This window comes from Carassius carassius, chromosome 15 (assembly GCF_963082965.1).
Source record: "Carassius carassius chromosome 15, fCarCar2.1, whole genome shotgun sequence".
NCBI lineage: Eukaryota > Metazoa > Chordata > Actinopteri > Cypriniformes > Cyprinidae > Carassius > Carassius carassius.
In genome coordinates this window covers 24,482,474-24,506,548 of record NC_081769.1, presented here as the reverse complement: position 1 = coordinate 24,506,548, position 24,075 = coordinate 24,482,474, and the positions used below count along the sequence as shown (strand labels likewise).

The 24,075-nt window shown below is 37.8% G+C and overlaps 1 protein-coding gene and 1 long non-coding RNA gene across 2 annotated transcripts in view; one reads left to right on the top strand and one right to left on the bottom strand.

Annotated features, from left to right (window-relative positions):
- The first annotated feature begins 3,121 nt into the window (after positions 1-3,121).
- Positions 3,122-24,075, top strand: part of LOC132157807 (uncharacterized) — a 28,160-nt gene continuing 7,206 nt past the window's right edge. The window contains exons 1-2 of the long non-coding RNA XR_009437623.1: positions 3,122-3,468; positions 7,046-7,196. This is a non-coding gene — a long non-coding RNA (uncharacterized LOC132157807). The remainder of the gene's footprint in view (positions 3,469-7,045; positions 7,197-24,075) is intronic.
- pou3f1 (POU class 3 homeobox 1) lies at positions 17,490-20,401 on the bottom strand. Its single transcript, XM_059568153.1, has one exon. The coding sequence runs from the start codon at positions 20,220-20,222 to the stop codon at positions 19,116-19,118; it is 1,107 nt and encodes a 368-aa protein (XP_059424136.1). The 5' UTR covers positions 20,223-20,401; the 3' UTR covers positions 17,490-19,115.

Sequence of the window (24,075 nt, the reverse complement as noted above, 5' to 3'; positions counted from 1 at the left end):
TAAAAGAGGTAGCTTATGTTCACTAAGGCTGCATATATTTAATCCAAAAAAAGGATTAAATTAGAAATATTGTGAAATATTAGTACACATTTATTTCAATTTTAATGTATTTTATTATGTATTCCTGTGAAAGCAGATTACTCCTGAAAGTCATTACTCCTGTCTTCAGTGTCACATGATCCTTCAGAAATCATTCTAATATGCTAATTTGTTGTTTAAGAAACATTTCTTATTAGCACAGTTGAAAACCGTTGTGCTGCTTAATATTTTTTTTTTTCTTGCGACAACTTCAATTTTTTCAGAATTCTTTGATGAAAGTTCGGAAAGTTCAAAAGAAAGGTGTTTATTTAAACAAATTATTTTATTACATTAGAAATGTCTTTACTTTGACTTTTTATAAATTTAATCCTTGCTAAATAAAAATATTGTTTTGTATACGTCACAAAATACCCTCAAAATTCGAAGCCCCGGTGACAAGGTAAAAGAAAATATTTTGCATGTCTGCTCATTGCAACAATCTTTAGGTCACTGTATATGTGTATCACCCGAGACAGGCATTTCTCCAAAATCCGTGTCTTGAGATATACCAGACATGATTAGCCATCTGTTGATGTTAAAGCCATTAAGACTATTTTTGCACAAGGTCTATTTCCGCTATGATGTTTGCAAATTAGATGAGCGCAATGAAGTTGAATGAGCTCTGTGCAATCAGGGTCAAGCTCTGACCAGACGGATGGGCCTAAAGCATGTGACCTTGTACCTCTCGACTCCCTCCCCCTACACGTTAGTGGCTAAACCATTATGATTAATTGCCTGGAGCAAAGCTACCTAAAGTTGCATTAGTAGTTGCCAATTACCATAATTGCAATGTTTTAATATGGTTAATAGGCTGACATGACCTTGCCCAAGCGCTTGGCAGGTACACGGTGTGCAAGAGTGGAGCCATGTGGAGCAGCCATATTTAGAATATTATTGATGGAGAGTCGGGCCCGATGATTCATGGCTATGTTTGAAACGAGAAGAGGTGAACTAACGAGGGACAAAAACATGCATTTAGGAACCATCAGAGTGAGCAAAAGACATTTAATACGCAATAGATGGACGCAGTCGCCAAACAGAGCCTCCTCTGTTTGGTGGCAAAACGAGGGCCAAAACATAATAGCCTCTATGGTGGCGGCTTTGACCACGCAACCTTTGAAATACCTTCATGGTGACTTTGGCTGCGTAGGAGCGCTGCTGGGACGTCAGTGTGGGCACAAGAGTGGCAGGGAGGGGGTCAGAATTTAAAAAATGCACCCCGAAAGACCAGAGGGGTCAATGTATTGGTTTTCGAGTCTTTTGTGAAGAGGACAAATGATCCCAATGCTGCACAATAATGTTTTTATGAGACTCTAAATTTTGAGATGAAGAGGCCCTTTGTGGGCGTGGAATAGCCAACACGTGGCTGCTCTTGAACACTGGTAGTCCTGCGGCATGTCTGCAGCGAGATTGGTTGATCTTCGAACACTTTGCTCTGACAAGCAGCCACATTGTTCCCATGAGACAAGGGCCACTCAGAGAATTAATTACCTAGAGGACAGGGCGAATCGTGCCAGTGCGGCTTCTGGAACCAGTGCACTGGCTCTGTTCGGAGAGATAATGTTTCTCTCTCATCTAGGGCTATCCGCCCACCGCTGGGATCCCTGGGAACAAAGAGGCTGCTTTGCAAAGAGCTGGTTGCGCTCTTTTACTCTCTCACTCTCTGGCTCTTACTCTTTCGCTATCTCTTTCCCTCCTTCTCTTTTCTCACATGCATTCTTACTAAATTATTTTACTACTATACAGAGAATACATCAGTCAGAAATTAAATGAGAATACTTTTTAAAATCCAATTTAATCACTGACTTTGAATTGAAACTGAATTGAGAAAACAAACAGGATGCTGAATTGTAATTCAAATTTGAATATAATTTAAAGTACTATTAATATAAATTGAAATCCACATAACTAATTATTGTAACTATATGAAAGGAATGCTTGTCAAGAGACACTTAAAATGTTGGCTTGACATTTTGTTTGAAAGTTCTGAAAAAAGTTTATAAAGCCCTAAAGTTTGAGGGTTTATAGCAGTGGTTCTTAACCAGGGGTTCGGGGACCACTAGGGCCTTTCAGCACCGTTCCAAGGGGGTTGCAATGTCGATTAAAACTATAAACTTTAAAATAAGCTAAAACATCAGAAACTTGAGATGTATGCTGATATCATATTTCTTATTTTAATTAAAGAAATAATGTAAATTGATCAAATATTACAAATTAATTGACATTTCTGTGAAATGTACATTTGTAATGTAATGTACATTTACCTACTTATTGGGAATTTAATTGGAAATGGCTATTTTTGAAAATACATAAAAAATAAAAACCTGTAATCACAAATGATTAAAAATGTCATGTAAATTAATTTATGATAAAAAAAAATATATAAATCCTGGACCGCATTCAGTTACTGAAATTATTCAGTTAATTAAATACATTTGTATTTCAACTTGTTGTTTCTATAAATAAAAATAGTTTTAAAATTAGGTCTGTCATTACAGCCAAAGTGCCACAAATATTTTAGGGTGTCTTCAGATATTGCCTTTGACAATAAGGGGCCTCAGAAAGTGAGTCAGAAATGTTTTGTAGGCAAAGAAAATGATGGATGGATGGATGGATGGATGGATGGATGGATAGATGGATGGATAGATAGATAATTAGATGTAATCCTTATCCTGTGAGGTGTGGCCAATTCACAATTATGAACGCGAGACAGTTCTTTAATTCTGAATTTCACACTCATGTACTTTAGTCATGAACTCACCTGCAGATCAACTGCTTTTATCAGCATCTGTGTGATTTTTATCTGTTTGATGAGAATTCATGTTTTTCCATTCCTCTTAATCTTTATTATCTGAACACACTGCTTCCTGTTTTAGATATTGAAATGATATACCACAGATCCCTTCTAATATCTTTTCAAAGAAGCTATATGAATAATTAGTTAAAGGCTGGCTTTCAGCCTCAGTCTACAGTTGCGTTCTCCAGAGACCCCTTAGTTTTAAACTACTTTGCTTTACATTAATTACATTGTTTGCTAATTGTGGGAAAATACACGTCCGCTGAAAGACCCCCATTATGCTGTCAGTGATCCACAGCAAGCCCTTTGGATCATACATTAATCTTTAGCCGCAAACCTTGTTGGGTTTGAGGTAAACACATGTGCTCCGAGGGCAACATGATATTCATTCAAATGAATCATTCAGATCATGCTGGGAGATGAGTTTTTATAATGTGAATCTTGATGCAATGTACTTATACTTCCTCTGTTTCTTCTCCAGACTCCTTTTCACCTGCTGGGAGACTATAGGGCAAATGGAAGAGGTGCATTATGGGCTGCGGCATGCCTTTCTAATGTCCCCAGAGTGATGCCATATGTCTCCTGTTAACAGGGTGAGGGCTGCCGGACACATAATCAATAGATCAATCATAGAATGATCGTTTGCAATCAATCATCTGCTGCCGAAGGGTAGCGCACTCTCCTCCGTAACGTTCCATCGAACGGGGCGTAGTTATGACACATTTATTTCTATCCTGCCACATTTCTCTTTAAAATATGAATAGTGTGTTTTACAGTGTTCCGAAGTGCACGAGGTGGCGAAAACGAGAGCATGGAACAGCACAGAGGAAGATCAGAGGAGGTACACTACCCTGTTCAGCCATTCTTCACCTCCCAAGCCTTACCCACTTCATCATAAAAAATCTATAAGCCAGCCCTGTGATTTAACACACATCTGAAGGCCTCTCTGTAGTAATCAGCCCGAGTCTGCTGGGGCAAAGCATGGTATCTGTGCGCACCAAAGAACCCCGGATAGGTCTCCATCACAGCGATAGTGCCGCATGGGACTCCAGCGAGCAGAGAGAATGGGATGAAAGGATAATGAAAAGCCACTGTGAAAGAGACCGAGAAAGCGAGCGAGGGAAAAGAAAGAGAGGGGTATTGTTTCACGTCTGCATGCTCAGCTCGTCAGAGTTGCCATCTTGAATTCCATCCATTCAGATGGTAGTTACTGTGTAGGCCAGGCCTCCGACGCGTTTCCCTGCTGCGTTCACAACAGACGCATTGACACGGCACCGCTGCAGGACATCTGCGCCCAGGCGCGCGCTCGCATGCTCACGCAAACACTGGGTTGCTTTTGTATGCCGGCTATGACGCAGAAGTTTAGTGACAAACGCAAGGGTCTCGCAGGCTTTAGGGTGCATATGCTCAGGACTGGGGGTATTGAAGGGCAGGAGAGGTTATGGGCTACTGATGGGGGTGTGACAGGGCAGGGGCGTGCGTCCCGTGGGGTTTAGAGATATGGTCTTGCGTGGCACTGACCTTCAACATTCCTGGGTGTCTCCTCACTGTGTAGTGACGTGGGTGGGCCGTTCACCCTTGAACCCTGAGAAGTGCTCATGTGGGTCCATGGAGTGGGCTGTAAACAATTTGGTTTAGTTCTGCTGAACCCACTATTAATGGGTTGAGATAACTCATAAACCCTTGCATTTGGTCTAATGGTCATAAATATGGTTCATGTTCTGCATTTTACAACAGGCAATATGTAATAAGGGTTAACCCTGCTGAAAAAACTCCCATCTTGGATCAGACTAAGAGGGTTTGCTATGATTTCAGTCTGGTCATGCTGGTCTGTTGGTGGGTTTTATGGGGATTTTGCACATTTTTGTAGATAGACCAGCTGAATACCAATTTAGCCAATCTAGAATATGGTCAATATTTTATTTTATTTTTTAAACTATATATATATATATATATATATATATATATATATATATATATATATATATATATATATATATATAGTTTAAAAAATATATATATAAAATATGTATGTATGTATGTATGTATGTATGTATTTAGAGCTATCACAATTAATTCTCTATAAATGGTAAAATTGTATGGTTTTCATTTTAATGGTTTATTAGCAGGACAAAATTAAGGCCTGAATTTAATTTGCTTTAATTTAATTTAATTTTTAGAGCTACCATAGTTAATTCTCTAAATGGTTTAATTTTAATGGTTTTAATTCACTTAAAATGTTTAATGGCATTAGATTTCACAGTACATCTTTTATTTAGTTATCTAGTTATTTCTATCTAGTTTTAGGTGTAATAAAATGTTTCAAAGACTAAAATAATTTTCTCACAATTTCATTTTATTTTGATTAGTGTTTGAGTCATGAAAGTGTATTTCACAGTTATGTTTGTTTCAAGGGACAAAAATGTTTTCATTCATTTTTCATTCTATTTTTCAGACTGGGAGGACCAGCTTAAACCAACTAAGACCAGCAAACAGCTTAGATTGATTTAAACCTTTTTTTTCAGCAGGGAAATTCATGTTAAATAGTGGACTTTTTAACATCCAGTCTTCTTGGACCGAACCCAGACAGACAGACTTTCAAACCAACGCTGTGTAGGAGCGATAGTCAATGTTATTGTTAGTGATAATGCCATGCACTTGTTTTGTTGTTGTCCAGCAATCGACACATACATAATTAATAACGGTGGGCCATGAATACAATTGTGCCATTGTCAGAGCCTTCTCACATTCTGAAGCTCCGCACTAGATTATGAATACACTCAGTGCTGAGACTTCACAACAAATTCTCCTTTTTTTCCATTATTAATGTCGGATAAATACTAAATCTTGACCGAAAAGAACACAGGACATCTTGCTCGATAGGCAACCTGCTCTTTCAAAATGCCATCACAATTGTCACTCTCCACCAATTGGTCCCTTTTGGGGCTTCTTGGCATTTTGCACACAAGCCACTCATCTGTTGAGCGTGGCAGGATTGATGGATGGAGCTGGAGAAGAGGTGGGGGTGGCGGTCTAGGACAGGAGCCGGCTGGACCTGCCCAAACGAGTGCAGAGAGGGTACATCGACGGTCATGTCAGGGTTGAGTTATGGCGCCGGCCTCCCAGCAGGGTGTAGGGGGTGTATATAGCAGACACTGTGATGAATGTAGTCCTAAAGATGCTCTAGAAGGTCTAGATAGTCCAACATTGAACACCACAACAAATTGCCTTAGCCACCATGATCGGAATTGTTGCATTGACGTAACTAGCCATTTTTCTGATTAATATGGCGAAAACGGCAAGCATGTCCCCACTGACTCTTCAGTCCAGTTTCCACAGCTGGACACTCCAGCATTCAATAGCTCTTTGAAGACAACTTGAAGCACTCTGTGAGTGCACAAATACTGGCCCCAAGCCAAGCTACTCTTGTGTGTGAGCAGCCTGGTGCAGTTGAAAGGCCCTTTAGCCTGCTTCCTCAACACACTATTCATCCTGGGAGGCATAGACCAGCACCCCAGAGAGCACCCATGGATAACCTGGACAGTGTCTTATCCTAACCTTCAAACGTCTTGCTGGGAGAGAGAGTCAATGTCACTGCAACAAAGGGACATGTGAGGAAGAGCCTGGCCCTCAGAAGCTCGGGCCCACTAATTGACGGCTTGAGGGAGTGGAAGCAACATAGACAGAGAGAAGGAAGGAAAGATATGAAAGCTGCTAAACCCACCCCACTAAACTATTCCTCCCGGCGTATACAGACTTAAAATGCGAGTTATCTTTTTTATTTGCTTTTTCTTCTTTAGTGCATTCAACTTCTTGTGCGTCGTCCCTAACTTCTTTTTCTGTAAATAGTAAACCCTGATAGGCTTTTGAAATCCCTTATTTACTCTCTTTCCTTTCCCTTTGAGAAACTACTTATCAGTATGGAGCACAACAACCAATTACCGCTGGCCCTCAGAACGTGGAGATGAATTTTAGTCCGGCTAACTTTTTAACGCTTGGCTAATGCGGGCGTGGTCCTGTGTGAACACAAACATGAGACCGGAGCGGCCCCAGTTAACACGGCATTGTACGCTAATGGTCACAGAGGGCCCAGGGCCAATATTTAATTGCTGGGACCAAGCATAGCAAAAAAGGCGCTAAACCAATTAATCCTCTTTGTTTCACCTCCAGACTGGGGAGAGATGAGGGGGGTGAGGCTTTCCTCCTGAGGGGATGCCGAGCTCCTTCACATCCAGCTGTCACCTTTATCAGCTCATCCTTCATGTTTTGGGAAACAAAAACCTGCAACTTGAAAATGAGAGTGTTTGATCGCAGTTGGATTGTGAGTACCATAGATTTTTCTCAGTCTTTCTAAGGGAATATGATTATGTGGTGGACTGAGAAGTATATATTGAAGGCATTTTAAAACAAACTATCTCTGTCTTAGAAAATTATCTGAGAACAGGGTGCATAGATATACTAATTAATATATACAGAGTACTAATTGAACTTCGTTGAACTGCACTATATTAGTATTGGGCACTGAAATTTCTACTTGATTTGACCTTTAACTATTTATTTATTTGGTGTAAATGAATGAAAGTTCAGTAACATTTATTAATATTAATAGCAGTAAATTTACCACAATAAAATTTACAGTACAGTAAATGTACTGTTCAAATCTGATAACTTGTTATATATATATATATATATTATTATTATTATTATTTTATTTTTTTTGAAACTGTATTTTACTATTTGTAATCCAATTGTATTATATCAGTATACATTTTCTGATTAAATTCTAATTCACAAGCTCTCGGTCCAGTTTTTTATTCTGAATCTATTAGAAGCTTATTCTTTTAGGTGTGTTTCATTCATAATATCCTTTTTTTTTCACATAAATTCTCTCAGCTAATGCTGTGACTACAGGGCACCTTTTAAAAGGGATAATTCACCCCAAAAATGTGCCATTATTTACTCAGCCTCACATCGTTCCAAGCCTGTATGAGTTTCTTTCTTATGTTGAACATTAAAGAAGATATTCTGAGGAATGCTGGTAATCAAACAGTTGATGGTCCCCAGTGACTTCCATAGTATTTCTTTCCCTATAGAGGACCAACAACTGTTTGGTTCTTGAAAAAAATATTTTAAATATATTCCTTTGTGTTAAACATAAGAAAGAAACTTGTAAAAGTTTGGAAAGACATGAGGGTGAGTAAATTTGGGTGAGCTATTCCTTTAAGCTAATTGTTAAAAGCTTAAAAGCCAGTTACTAGACATTCTTTTTTGGGGGGGAATCAGACTGGTTGCGTTGTATGTTTTTGATTCCATAAAAAGACCCAATTCATAAAGACTCATGTGATCATGAATTGGCTATTGTATATTTACTTTGCTGTACAAATGCATTTTTCATGCAGACACTTATAATATATAAGGTTATATATATTATATACTTATAATATTTTTGAGGTTTAAAATATTGATATCAGGATTGTTCATAATTATAAAGACTGCAATTAATCATAAAAATAAATATTTTTAGCCCTCACAGACTTCCACATCAGTAATGAGGAAAGTTTGGTCACAAAACCTCTTAGTCTCCTAACTTTGATGGTATCTATAAATGAATCATCTTATTTCCCTGAACCCGACAAGGTCCAGGCCCAAGCTTATAGATTATTCCAGAAGTATTTGGAGTCGTCACCTCTGACACCACCTGCCTCCCCTGTCGAACAACCACGTCCTGTTGGCTGTGAGCCCGATTAGGAGTGTTAACGGTGTGAAAGTGTCACTTGTGTGGTGCAAAGGGCAAGAGGACGATCTTCCTGACCTTTGTTTTGATTTAAAAATCAAACGAGTGCCAGCAGTGGGCCGAGGGAGCGGCTGGCACAGGGTTGACGGGATGACCTCTGACCCCTGGGGGCGTGTTAAGGGAGATCGGCTGGGTTTTGCCCCTGAATGTCAGGCCCCTGGGCAGCAGACCCTCACAGGCTTGGTAATGATTTATGGGGCAGGGGTGTCATTGATGGCTGCTCGGCCCTGGGGAGGCCCTAAATGGTAGTTTTGACAGTGCTGTAAGCAGAGGTTAAAGGTGATCAATAACATGGCTGGTGATATGGAGAAGGAGATAGAAAGAGAGGGATGGAGGCTGAGTATTATTTTTTTTAAATGCCCGCACTCATTATTTGACTATTTGTGTGTCAGTCTTCTTTTTTGTGTGTGTGTGTGTCTCATGAGCAGAACTGTTCTTTCTCTAACTAAGAGAGGTGGATGAGTGGGCATATTTCATTGACGGATAGTGGACATTAGCATCTGTCTGTTCTCTGTGCCTCTGCTGTCTGTGATTACCTCTATTGTCCACTATTTAGTCATTGCATAATGTCTCTCAGTTCCCAGTACTATGTACACACTAAAATGGCCTTGCATACACTGCAAAAACGGATGTGCCATTAGGTGCCATACAGGTTGATTCAGTCACATTGATTTTGTTTTACTTAAAAAGTATCAGTTAATTCAACACATAAGCACATTTTCTTAGTCACCTGTCAAATCACTATATATTGTGACTAATACAAAATGGTTAGTATTTGTCTAGGAAACTATTTTGTTCAATTTCACATTCCATTTATTCATTTCTTAATCCACCTAAAATTATTTAAAAAAATTCCAAGAAAACATTCAGATTTTAGTAAAATTAGAGTAATTTTTTTTAACAATATTAAAAAAAACACTGATTTAAAATATTTTTTACATTATTATTTACGATTTTCAAAAATAATATAAACGATTTACATGTAATTTATTTTAAAATAATTATACTTATTTTTATCTATATTTATGATTACATTATTGGAACACATTTTTCATTCATTTTTAATTTTGCATTACTTCACACTTACTTGACTTACTATTATTACCAGTTGTTTTCTGAAAATGCTTCACTGTTGCCATCGTTAATGTTTCCATTTTCTCTTTCCATTCTCTTTGTTGCCAGTCAATCTTTTCCTACTCTCCACCATTTTTCACATCTCTCCTTCTCTTTCCCTCAGTTCTTCAGTCTGTTTGAGTGGATGGTTTCAGTCTTGTTCTCTGGGAGTATGTCCCCCTCCCATCCATAAGGAGCTCTCAGAAGTGAGCTGATTAAGATGAAGACCGGGCTGCTTTCCCTAATCACATCCCTGCATCTAAATCGTCTGTGTACATTTCTAATTACGCAGTCGCGCGCTGCGTCCTTGAGCTCAGCGGCAGGTCTCTATTTCATCTCGATCCGTCTCGCGCTCCCTCCTTGTCTCCCCTCGTTTCATCTTTCTCATTTATTTCTTTTTGTTGTTGTTGTTGTTATTTTGGCAGTTGTGAGCCGAAGGGCTCGTTTGCACATTGCTCTTCTCTCTTGTGGCAGTGCTTTGGAGGGCAATGAGGGTGGGCCTGAACCAGAACATGCATAGATATTAAAGAGATTTCAAAGAAGTTGGTCATCACCCTCAAATACGTAATGTCAAGTTGAGTTTGTGGGCGAATGCCATATTACATTTTGTAGCAAAAACAGACATCTGATTAGTTTTCTTCTTTGCTTGTTAAAAAAGAAAAACCTTCATGTGCAACATGTTGTTGAACCCAGGCCATTCGCAGAATTGTGGAAATACAAACAAACGCACAGCACAACAAGTGTTTATCTATCGCTTTTAAAAGTGCTTAATACAAAACGCTAAAGATATTGTCTGAAGGACCCTGGAAATCTTCCAGCCCTTGTGACCTTCCCATTGTTTAGCATAGCCTTCTTTCAGACTCTGTCATTTTATTTTTTATTTTTCTAGAGCTACATTCAGCCTTGCAAGAGCGGTCCCCTATGGCCTACACACAAAGGCTAGGTTTTGAATTTGAAGTATTGGAGAACCTATAGCTTGACTTACACCTTTGAGAAGAAGGCCTTCGGGGTGAGTTATTAACTTGTGACCTTCCTAAGAAGCTTTTAAGAAGCATTTAGCTTTAAAAAAAATGACAGGGGACAGATAGCTGGACATCTGTACTATAACATAATATCTGAGATGTAGCAAATCAGAGACGAGAGGAATTCTGATAATGCCATTCAAAGTTATCATAAGGCACATGATTCTAATGTAAGACAATATCAGTGCATGAGCGAATAAATGCATCAAGAATGTTCGATTTCTCTTGTAATAAAGAGACTATTTATTCATTTAAAAATAAGCCAAGCTCCAACAATGAAGATTAAATGACCATTCCAGAGAAAAACATTTGCTGTAAGCATCTGTGACTACACTGTACCATTAATTACTACAGTAAATACATGACTTGCCCCAGAAACAAACAAATAACAGTAATGCAGGTGTAAGTCATACAGTTATACACCACAAAAATTACTTCATAATGATTTTTTTTTTTTTACATTATCTTTTACTTTAACGTTTTTGTTTTCCAGTAAAAATGCTAAATAAATAAATAAAAATAATGTAATTAAACTACTGTACAAAAAAATAAGTTCATCTAAGATTGTTTCTTTTAAATTAGCATTTTATCATACTCCTATGTAAATAACATTGGACTTTTTTGAGAATAAGACATTACTGTCTAATAACCAATAAACAAACTAATAACCTTTTTTATTGTAATTAAAGTAAAATTATTGAACCTAAACACAAGGAGCTTGATAAAAATGCTAATTTAAAAGAACAAATTCTCAGACAGACTTAGAGGTTTTTGCATCTGAAATCGTAATATGTTTGCTTAAAAGTAACACTTTATAATATATTAGGACATGCTTTAGATTGTATATTAAATATAAGTGTTTTTGTTTTACAGCCCTGGGAGATTTTTCACTTGTTTTCCCCTTGTTTATACTTAAAACAAATGGAAATCTAATGCAAAATACACACATATAAACATTTTTTTATATTCTGTGTTGCTTCTCAAGTAACTTGATTTGCAAGGATTTTATTACTGGATTATTAAACTAAAACACTTATTAAGAGTATGATTATTTGTTTTGAATATATAAAGTTTCAAATTATACACTTGAACATTTCACATGAAACACATATGATATCATTTCTTACTTACCTCGTCTATGCAAAGTTATTTGCCATCGAGGATTTCCAGTTTATGTTGTGGGCATTTAAACCCAGTGATCTCAAAAACTTTACCTTGATGCACACAGGAATACAAAAAAGTGATGTATGTAACCATTACATCTCAAAAAGATGATTTGGACTTTACAGATGAGATAATAAACATTTATGTGCTTAAACAAAAATGCAAACTTCAAATTTTAGATCTAAACCCTCCAGTACAAATGACCTTTGGACTTTCAGTCGCATTACTGTAAACATGATTTTTATTTCTTACAAACATGAGATGCAACTCAAAATATTTAAGACCTTAAAAGCACAAGTTTTAACCCCAAAATATCCCTTTACAGTTCTGAGGATTCATTACATCACCAGAGCGCTGGCACAGACAGGTGCTGCGGCCCACCTGAAGCGAAGGAGAGAAGCAGTGGAAAGGTTGGAGGACTCTCCATGACTTTACTTGAACCCTCTATATACAGGTCTGTATTTGAGAATCAAATTGAAGGAGGGTCCATATAGATACAGGGCCCTGGCATCATAAATAACTAAGAATCTGACTCCTCCTGTGCTCAGCCAAAGCTTTTCATATGGTAAACAGCTGATCGCTATGTGGCCACATTGTTGCCCATCTTTCATGCAGCTCTGAGGTGAAACCTTGAGGTATGGAAGAGAGAGAATTTTTGATGAAAAAAAAAATACATTTTCTCCTCCTTCCTCCTCTGATTCTCAACCACTCTGCCTTTCACTGTCGGGGTCAGGTGTTTATTACATAAATGATAGTGCGCTGAGAGTCGAGTGTAGGCTGTGAGTGTAGGAGACTAGGGTAGACAGAACAATGGTAAATATTATCAGATCACTTGCTTGGTAACTGTGGTGATGCAAGCGCGACCGCACATGTCTCTCCGTGCTTCTGTTCCTCACTGCCTTCCCATCAGTTGCTTTGAATGGGACAAACGCAGCCTTGTGCAGCAGCATGCTATCACGCACCACAATGTGTGGCCGTCGCTGAAGAAATTCTGCTTAAAGGGGTCATATCATGAAGAATCAAATTTTCCTTGTTGTCTTGAGATAAAAGGGTTCACTGTGCTACGAAAACATACTGTAACTTTCAGAACTCAAAACATCTTCCACAGTTAAAATAAGAGCATTTATTGAAACTTAGCTCCAGAAATGGCTCGTTTTGAACATATGTAGCTTTGTCCCAGAGATGAACACAACTGCCCACTTTTATACGTATATATTGTTTTCTGAAAGTTAGCCTGTCCAGTAATTTGGTATAAATGAGATTAATCTTATTATTAATTGTATTAAACACCAGAATAACAAATGATGAAAGAAATATAGTGCTGTTCCTCACTGTTTGCTTGCACTTACTGCTCTGTCCTTCTAGAAATTACCAGTGTTGAAGATATGCAACTGAAGTTTTCTTATTTTATTTATTTATTTATTTATTTATTGTTTTTTATTAAATTAAATTAAATTAAATTGAATTAAATTAAATTAAGGATCTGATCTTCACAGTTTGAGTGGCATGCTTCAGCATAGATTGTTTTTAAATTCTTTCAGAATGTAATGTTGATTTCATAAACAGGTTGTTATTAAAAAACGAGTTTAAAAACTACAGCATTAGATCAAAATAAAAACACATAACTTGTGTGTAAATATGCTATTACTCATTTCATATGTAAAAAGGGTCTTTACATACTGTAGGAATCTTAAAGGCACAGAAGCAACAAATGGTGTTTACTTTTTGGGGTTGGAATATGGACATAAAAACAAAATTGTGTATGAGACATGTTTAAAATACAATTATCTTGTTAATTCAAAAGAAAAATGACTGCTGTCATAATTTACTTATCCTGATGTCGTTCCCTGCATGTATAATTTTCTTTCTTCTGCAGGACATGAAATTAGAAGTTTTTTCTCTCCAAAAATTAGATGTCAAAACATGTATTGCTATTCATAATATGTGTTGCATGTTGGACATACAAATTTGGAACAACATGAGGGAGAGTAAATGATGACAGAATTTTAATTTTTTAATGTGTACTATCCCTTTAAGAGAAAGTTTTAAAATCTTCTAATATGAAATCTCACACTACAGTTCAGTGTTGTTGGTATTTTTTTTTTTTTTTTTACCAAATCTTAGCTCTTTAAAATCTTCACACCCTCTTAGAACAAGACACAAACTTAAAAATACCATTATTCGGCCCATTTGTTATGATTACTGGCATTGTTGTGGTGTATGTAATGTCATTAATAACAGCTCTTGCCCAAATAATATGCTTAATGTTATTTATCTGTAGATAGATGTGGCTAATCCTCATTCATTTGCTCTGGATCAATGCAAATCCGCTAGCGTGAGCGAAATCCCTCCCTGAGCCCGTGGCTCCTAATGTATTTTCCCACCATTAACCAGCTATAATCCCTGCTAATCATTGCTAATCCACATCTCCTGTGTTTGATGATACTCTACTGATGAAGGAGGTGGCGTTGTGTCTCAAATGCCCAAGCTTAGCCCGGGTCTGTGGTTCGCCAGACATGGGCATGAGCTTGGAAGTGATTTGTACAGTGGAGAGAGAAAGAAGCCACTGGGTTTTAAGGTAGGCCTGACTGCATTGGTCATCCCAGAGTGCATTTTGGTTTAATTATGCATACGTAACAAAGCTGTACTCATCAGACTTGCACATATAAGTGCTCTTTTCCTATAAAATGGGTGTTTCAAGGATTTTGTGTCTTTAGACACTAAACCCATAGTGAAGTTTGAGAACTTTTAGGACTTTCGAAGGCAGTTTTAGAATCCATTTTTTGTAGAAAACACTGATCAATTATGTGTTACATATACGAATGGTTATTTCATAACCACCAGGAAACTGAAATAATGGAATATAATTATAACATCCAACAAACCACCATAATATGACTTTTACAGTCTCACAGCAGGATAAAGTAATGCACATCCTTTGTCCTGAGAGTTAAGCTGGTGGTCACTGGAAATGTATGGTCCAGAATTTAATAAATCATAAATCACAGTCAATCTGGGCATAGATCCCATTTGAACAAAAGCCTAACTCTTTGGGAATACTGCCTGCTGTGGACATGCTATCTGCTTTCCTACAGAGCTGTCGTTCATAGTGACATCTGGACAAACTCTGGCCCCGGAGACTCATTCCACACACATTCATTCATGGTTTACTGTGTCTATTTATATCCACAGTGGTAAGTCATTTTTAGTTGTGGATTAATATGATGTCACATTTATAAAGCTGCAGTTTACTTGAGTAGTTGTAATGGCTTATTAAAAAAAGACTTGTGTATGCACATATGCACACACACACACACACACACACACACAAACACAAACTCAAACACAAACAAACTTATGTTCTATTCTTGGTACATTCCTGGCTTTTACTCTAAATGATTAAATAGTCTTTGTGCCACAAATTCTCATTCCAGGTAACATCGCTTTTCAATTCCACAGTCTTCACCATACAGTCCCTGTATCAGGCTGGGCTAAAACCCAGCAGGTTACTGCATATTATAAGATGCTTATATCTTTCCTGGTCCTTCTGTCTCTTTTTTCTGTTTTTACAACTGATATAAATAATAAATTAGGAAATAATGGAGTAATACATATTCTTTTAAAGTTGGCCTATAGACTGTAAAGCTTTAGAAATAATTTTCCATTTTGGGAAGCTGATTTATTAGAAGAAAACGTGTGGCAAAACAATCTATCAAAAATGTACTAATTTATAACATCATTTTATCAGTTATTATTTGAAATATTTGTATTTTTATTTTACTTTATTTTTATTTTTTAGATAAATGTTAGCATGAGATTAAAGAAAGCAAATCTATTGAGAACCAATAGATTATTAGGGTGACTTTTGAAGAGGATTGTTGTTAAATTGAATCACGAACCTATTGCACCGTAGCTCGTGCATGAATTTTTTACGTCGTTAGGGGGCGCTTGGGAATCACAGTTTTCTCATAACTTCTCTTCCAATGCAATGCCTGAATAATTGGACACATAGCTCGCATCACATAGGCCTATTATCACAAACCAGAAATGTTAGTTGTTTAAGAGAAAATGAGTAATAATAATAATAATAATAATATTAGAAAAGAAGGTAAAAGAATTTTAAACTTTGTCACTTATGTTTATTTTATAGGCTAACGAACCTGTTCTCAATTAGGCTATCTTAATTTTGACTATTGGTGAAGCTTGTTCGTGCTGAGATTAACTCATACTAAAATAGTAAATAAATAAAAAATAGTTGTAAAAATGATTTGTAGCTTACTACATAAACTAACTCATTTTTAATTAAGTTTGTATAGCTTTACGTTCTCTTCTACACAAAGCAGCCCTTATACAATTCCAACGAAGAAGAGCCGGGGAAAACTAATAGAAATAATAAAGCCTAGTCAATGAACACTTTTATTAAATTGGAAAAATATTTACTTTCCAACGACAGATTTAAAATATTATCACATTTTAATTAGACCCTGTCTGCAAAGATGGCATTGCCATTTTTTACTCTTTAAATCACTCACTATTTACATCCCATTTTAATTATAGATTTCATATGACTGCGTTAATTTTTAAGCAGCATTTATATTTATATTCCTGAGCATATATGGTTTGATTCGTCTCAAGCCTTTATTAAAAGTCATTAAACAGGAGAAATATAGGCTATATCATAGCAAACGATAACGATTAATGAGAGCTAACAACTATATATGCATGAACTGATACGGGAAATCAGCATCATCAAAAGAAGATGCTTAGAAGAGAAATAAGAATCTTCGAATTTTGATTCGCAAGTCACGGGTAAAAACAAACTATCACAGCAAATTCCAGGCTCGTGTGAAATCAAACGAGTTTAGCTATGTCCTTTTACGTATTTAACGTTTTTCTTAGAAAATAGTCAAGGCCATAAAGAGTTTTGAAATTTGGACGATCAGGATTTTGGTGTTCTAAACAGATCACTGTCAAAATCCACTGGGTTTTAGTCAGAACAACCACAAACTAGGCTTTTACCTTTTAAAATGTAAAAACCACTGGAGTTTATAGAATTAAAAACTGGAAATGTATTAAATGAATGGTGTATTAGACTTTAAGTTTTTGACGTACCTCAATAGATAAATGTATTGTTGTAGACCTAATAGTGCCGTTATGTTGTGTAGCGTTCTCACACAGATTGTACATTTTTATTTATAGAAGTTTTAATTAGGCTTATGTTTCAATAGGGCAACATTTCTAGTGCGCAAAATATAGTTTAAAACATCGTTTATTTTATTATTATTTTTTACTGTGTGATTGTCTACATTAAAATGTAGTTTCTTATGTAAATTATTTTTCATTAATTCGTCGTGCATAAACAATATAGTAGGCTATAGCGTGAGATTGTGTGAGTCCTAATGCTTTCAAGGTTCGGATCGCAACAAACACAAAATCCTGAGAGTCGTTTCATGAACTTTTATTTCGTTCACTATCATCATAATATTCGTGAAAATGTGCTTAAAAAAAGACAGAAGTCGTGTTCTTGTATATATGTTTTATGTAAGTAATAAAATATTACTATAACATAAATATAAACGTGACTTTGCAGTCTACATTTCGCAATCAACAAACAACCAATGTAGTAAAGAAAACATTTGTAATCCACTGCAACATAATCAACAGAGCCGAACAAAAAAAGCTCCAAACACACGTAGGAAATAAATATATAGATATATAAATGGTCATAAATGAAATATTAAAATATCTTCTTGGAATTAGTAAGTGTACAAAACTGCCCGGAAAACAAAACAAAACAAAACTAACCCAGAACAAATACATATGTTTACATATTCGACATATTTACATATTGGAAATAATCCTGACAACTATTTATTTAAAATCTTTTCTCTTGTAATTTATTTTTATTTTTATTACTTTTTTGGAAAAGGTTGTATATTCACACTGTTTCAAATAACACTGGAGAGATGAACACCTGCAGTCCAATGAAAAATGCCAGACCTTGAGAAACAACACGAAACGTTATCAGCCTCCTATTTTTTTCCCCCAATCCTGAAAAGAAGTCCCGAAAACACAACCGTTATTCACAACAACATCTACTTTTGTCCTTGTCCAGGCTCATGAGTAGGATGCAAAATGTAATTCACATAAACTAAACGGGCACAGCTGACATAGAGAGAGTGTCAAGAGTTGGCCAATATTCAAGAAGAACTAAGAGTACAGCACGATTTTTGGGCACTGAAAATTACCTGAGATATTTCTTTCTTTTTCATTTTGACGCATCACTCTCAATATGTTTAGCTAGAGCAGACTTGCTGAATAGTGCCGGTTCAAAATAACACGAAATTGGAAAAGGAAACTGTAAACAAGAAAAGCATTAATGTCGTATATCTCGAACAAATACATTGTGAGAAAATAATAAAAATAATAATAAAATAACATTATAAGTGCCTCATGCAAAGAGGAAAAAAATGAAAGCAGTATAACTCAATATGACTAAATATTGTTTCAGACAGTGTATTCATGTTGCCATTTTAACGTCTATGCATCTTCAGACGGTATCAGGTGCTAAGAAATGATTATTGTAAACAGTTTCTGTCGCACTTGCTTGTTTTGGAGGTTTTGACCAAGTGCCTGTTCTTTACATCAAGATTTTCCTCTGTCTTAGTTGAATTTAAAGTAAAATACTCGCTAGACAGAAAAAAAGGATCTTAACGTTAAAACATTCCAAATAAAGTGAACAACACAAATAATATCAGATAATTCACGGTGATAATTAATCTGGTTACTCGCTTTAATAGAATCACTGTCCCATCTCCTTTGTCCAAGGAGACATTGCCCTTTTTGTGGCTCGTAGCTTTCCTTTGATCGGCGGTGAAGAGTCGAATTTTTCCAGAGTGGCACAAACGATACTTTTTTCGTAAACACTGGTACTGATTTGATAAATGCGCGCGAAGCTTGCGCGGTAATTAATGCATTTTCACGTTATTCAGAATTACTGGCGTCCCGTGAACTGTCCGCTCACTGTCAGCGAACTCTTCCCAAACTTTCTGTCTCTGATGTCTTGGGATAGGCCTAATCAAACAAAGGGGATAAACAAAATCCATTGTATTTTCTTTTCAAACAAGGACACTGTTTATGATAGCAGTCACTGGACAGGACTCTGTAGCGTGTGATGGAGAGGGGGTGTCTCCGCTTGTGAGTATACGTCCTCCATGGTTGGATGAGGGACCCCCACCGGCGTCATTCTTTTCTCTTTCTGTCTTCTGTTGCAAAACCACACACGCACAACCTCTTTTTCCAACTGCAGAGAGCCAGCTAAAGAGGTGATTTCGTGGGCGGAGGGCTTGGGACACTTTAAGAAATGGTTTTCCAGTGCCCCTTTGACTCCGACTTCGATGGAGGTCCTCTTCTTTCGTTTCCGGCCCTGTGCTGCAATCTTGTCCAAATTCGTGGGGCTGCCCGTGTTTGAATCTGTCTCCTCGAGCCATTTGTTAAGCAGAGGCTTAAGTTTGCACATGTTCTTGAAACTCAGCTGCAGAGCCTCAAATCTACAGATGGTGGTCTGGGAAAAGACGTTTCCGTAGAGCGTGCCCAGCGCTAAGCCCACGTCCGCCTGCGTAAAACCAAGTTTGATGCGCCTCTGCTTGAACTGTTTGGCGAACTGCTCCAGGTCGTCGGAGCTTGGGGCGTCTTCGTCCGAGTGGTCCTGATGGTGGCTGAACGGCTGCTGGGGTGACTCCATCTGGTTATCATGGCTCCCCGCGTCGTCGTGGAGCGGGTCCCGCAAGCCGTGGTGCAGCGAGGGCTGGGGGCTTAACATAGTGTAGCCCGTCTGAGAGTAGACCAGCGACTGGTGACCGTTGGAGGCGGGCGAGAGCGGGGATAAGTGGTGCGTTGTGGCCGGCGCCCATGATCCGTGGTGGCTGTTTTGTGTCGGCTGGTGGACCAGATGAGATCTGTGATAGCCGTTCCCCAGGTCTTCTCTGCTCTGCACGCTGCCTTTGTTGTGCTCCGCTTGTCCGATGTGGGTGCCGCTGGTCCAGTCGGTGTTGGAGGTGGGCAGCCACTGATGGTGCGTTAGGCTCATCGGATGTCCCGTGTTGGTCGCTAGCCCTTGTAAGTACTCGTGGTGCATCATTTTCTGCACCTCTCTGTAGGTCGTCCCTTGGTGCATCCTGTCCGAATCCGGATGCATTAGCGGGTTCGAAGGCAATGAGTTATTCCGCGGAATATACTGAGCTGTTGTCGCCATGGCTCCGACTTAGAAAACTGACAAGCACTTCGGAGATCTTTGAGCTTTAGAGCCCGAAATGCAACAACCTGCTCTGGGAGGTCTTAGGGAAAAGCTAAGACACGCCTCCCCTGCGCGTGCATTGGTTCCTCGCCGACTACAGCCCACCAGGTTTCCTTACTCTTTCTCGCGGGCCGCTTGGTTGGCTGCCGGGCGCCGTGATCCCAGTTACTCGCAATTGGCCGCTTTCACTAGACGCTCCCCCCCCCCCCCCTTTTCCCTTTCTTCTCCTCTCCCTGCTAGTCAAGAGAGCGTGAGCAGCAAAACCGTAGGAAATTATTGTGCTTTGAGGGTTGTTTTGCAAATAACCACGTGGGGGAGTGTGGCTCTTTTTGGTGGGGTGGAAGAATGACCCGTCTTGCGTTGCCTCTTTTAGTAACTGTACCGCTCCTCGTTGCAAGTAGATTAGTATATGCTAAAGTATCTCAGGAGCCACCCACGAGAAAGATTAAGGTACATTAATCTTTAATGTAGGTACATTAAAATATGTTTATACAGAAATATAATTTAAGTTATATCCACATGCACAATTATTTATGATGATTGTGTTATTGAAGTAACAAACAAATGCACAATCACAGAACCATGCATCGAATTAATTAAACATCACACAGAAATACAGACCGCCCACTCTGTAACATACGAGACAATCGCATCATTATGCATATATGCATAAACAATCTACCACCGAGCCTATAAAAATCACTATCCATCTAATTTTATTTATGCAGTGTGTAGGCATTTTAGTAGGCTATTTCATATACATTTCACTTGAAGTAAATTTCAGCAAACATCACTTGAGCATTTACAAATCAGTAAATTGGGTTGTTGGGTTAATAAACTCATATTTAAGCCAACAAATTGTAACAAACATACAAAGTCCAAACAAAAGCTGCGGTGTGTTGACAGTATCTTCACTCGAAGCATTTTTCTAAACAGTAACTTTGAGAGAAATCCAGTGTTTTTTTCCCTTCTGGCCTCCTCCGTATTCCTTTCCCGGCTGATCTGATTATTTTTCCCTTCACGTTTTGTCCCAATAGCAAATTACCAATTCTATGAATTGCAAAGCAGCCTCGGAGACGCTGAGGGGTAGAGAGGGGGAGATGCGAAGATTGAAAGGGATCTTTGCAAACACAATCACGTTCTTAAATGGAAATGTGGGGCTTTAAACAAATCTTACATCTCTTCTGTTCCAGTCGTCTAAAACTCCGCAATCAGGCACACGTTCGACTCCATCTAAAACCACAGCTTTTTTGGAAGATTTTTTTGGTATCACTTCTATTTAAATTATTTACCTCACTGTATTTTTTTTAGTTCACGTTCGTGTTTGTGTGTTTGTCTTGCTCTTATGGGGTGTTTCCACAGGCTTTTGCGAGGAAATGTGCCGTTACATGCGGAGAATTCAGGCGTCAAACCAAACCGCTTCTCTGTGGTAAGTTTGCTCACTGCTTTTCCTATCTGTCCATCTGCACGAGCTTCGCGCGTTCATGGAAGTGTAACCTAAATGATGTTCTTGGGGTCACAAGTGCTCGTCACCACTCTGTCAAAGGCGTGGTTATGTAAAGCCACCAGTTATTTATTTATCACATATGCCATAACACTTGTAGAAGACATTCTACATTTTTTTTAAAGGAACAGCTGATTATAGCGCGTCATTTATAGCCTACCAGATAAAACATCATGTCGGTTACTTTAATACGATTTTTTCAGGTGGTTGACAAACTATCATGTAGCTTATGTGTCTTCTTAAGGGCAATGATTATGCATTGTTTTTTTTTAATTTTATAACTTCAGTAAGGCATCTAAACTAACGTGTTTTTATAAGAATCACTTTACATCTTTTTTTTGATTATATTGTCTAAATTAGGCTAGATTTCTAAACAACAGTATTTTTAACTGCTGTTTCTTTATGATTGAAAACGCGGTGGTTTTGCGTCCACGATAATATTATAAATTCTATATATTTTTTTGTGTGTGACCTAGGGCGTGACCCTAAATTTATATAGAAGGCATAAAAACTTATAGGATAGCAGATGGCAAGATTTTTTTCATTATTATTATCTAAATCGTACTGTATAGCCGATTGCAGTGCGATGGCCGGTTATGCCCCAGAGAGCCGCAGTTAATGAGGGTGCTTCACTGTACAGTTGCTCTCATTTGGAAGTCTATAAAAAGAGCGGTCATTTATGCCCATAGAGCTGCGTCACATAGCAGCACAGTCAAACTCTTGGCTTAGTTTGCCAGCGAAAGAAATTGGTTCAAAAAGCGTCCAGATGCTCCTTTTTTCCTTCGCAAAGAATATGGCCTTGTGTGGAGCGAGGTGAATTTTTCCTGGGATGCACGAGGTTGCTATGGAGAGCAGTTTGAATGGATCACACAGATCCTGAAGATGAATGATTTGCCATACAGGAAAAGACAAATAATAGCCCTTGTTTTGTAAGATGGCAATGAAAGACAGTATAGGGAACAATTCTGGCCTTTGAGTATCCAGGATGTACTAAATCTGGTTACAGAATTTTATAGATCTAAGTTTAAGAAAAAGTTTTTCTTATCTCTGTTATAAATTGGATTTCTTTATCTTAAACCAGACTGAGTTTGAATTAAAACATTGTGATTTTATTATCTCACTAATTCATTTGATATCCAAGTAGCTCTATATGAGTAATGTTTAGTTTAATTTTCGTACAAGATGTTTGCTTTCGTTTACAAAAATGTAAAATTGGCTCATACAGATCTAGCTTTTTTCTTCTTCTCACGATTCACGCGTCTGTAGTCACGTGCTTTAATCTGCATGAGGGACCCCCTCCACTTGAATATAATTACAGTCTGGTCGGTCAAACCCTCCATTAACCATAGGCCGTGAAAGTGCACAGGAGAGTAAATTCAGTAAACAGCAAATATAGACTACACAGCCTAATCTGTGGGTGCCAAAAACGGAAAAATTCACGTACAAATATTTCATTATCATAAAGTTTCATTGTTTTGACCTTTCTTTAATCTTTTCTTTCACACGTTGTATCAGCTTACTCTTATACAGAAATGCATATGCATTTGTATGAATTTTATTGCATCAATTCACTTATAAAAATGTTCTAAAATGTTTTATCAACACTCAGATTAAACTATAACTTAGAAAATAAAGCTAAAGGCTTCATCTTAAACAGAACAATCGGGTGAAAAACAATACTTCAGCGTCAGTTGATAATACATTAACATACTTAATAGTGTATAATGCACTGTAATAGCCCATTTCACCTAGGCTTATAAATAATAAAAAATATACAAAACAATGCGTAAACAAGGGGAAATAATTATGATGAATAATCTCTTTTGGTGTCTAATGAGGGAGACCATGTAGCTAAGAAAAAAAATGCGGAGAAAAGTCCCACAAAAGAACTAATTTTCACCCAACTTTAGAAAGTGCCATACATATCGACTGAAATGAGTGTTTTAATTAAAGATTCGCTCCACTAAAGATTCACCTCTCATTCCATTTTACCCGTTTGTTTTCAGCGGTTCACTTTGACAGACGTGTGTAATGGGGTAGCCACGAATTTACAGACATCCTGCGCTTTTTCAGGTACCTCTTTCTCTCTCTTTTTTTGGTTAATGAACTCGGGCGATTCCGCAAGCATCCCGAGGGAATGGAACGGGAATGTTTTCCTTTCCGTAAAAGGTGTGGGCTATCTCTCTCCAACTCTCGACTTATCTTTGGGCTAATTAGGCGGGGCCCTGAAGACGCATACATGAATATTCATGTGAAAGCACCGGCGTGCAATTAGCCATGGAGTGAGTTCCTAACTTCAATCGCTGG

Excerpts from the sequence above, each read along its gene's own strand:
- pou3f1 (XM_059568153.1), bottom strand. The coding sequence starts at position 20,222 with ATGGCGACAACAGCTCAGTATATTCCGCGGAATAACTCATTGCCTTCG.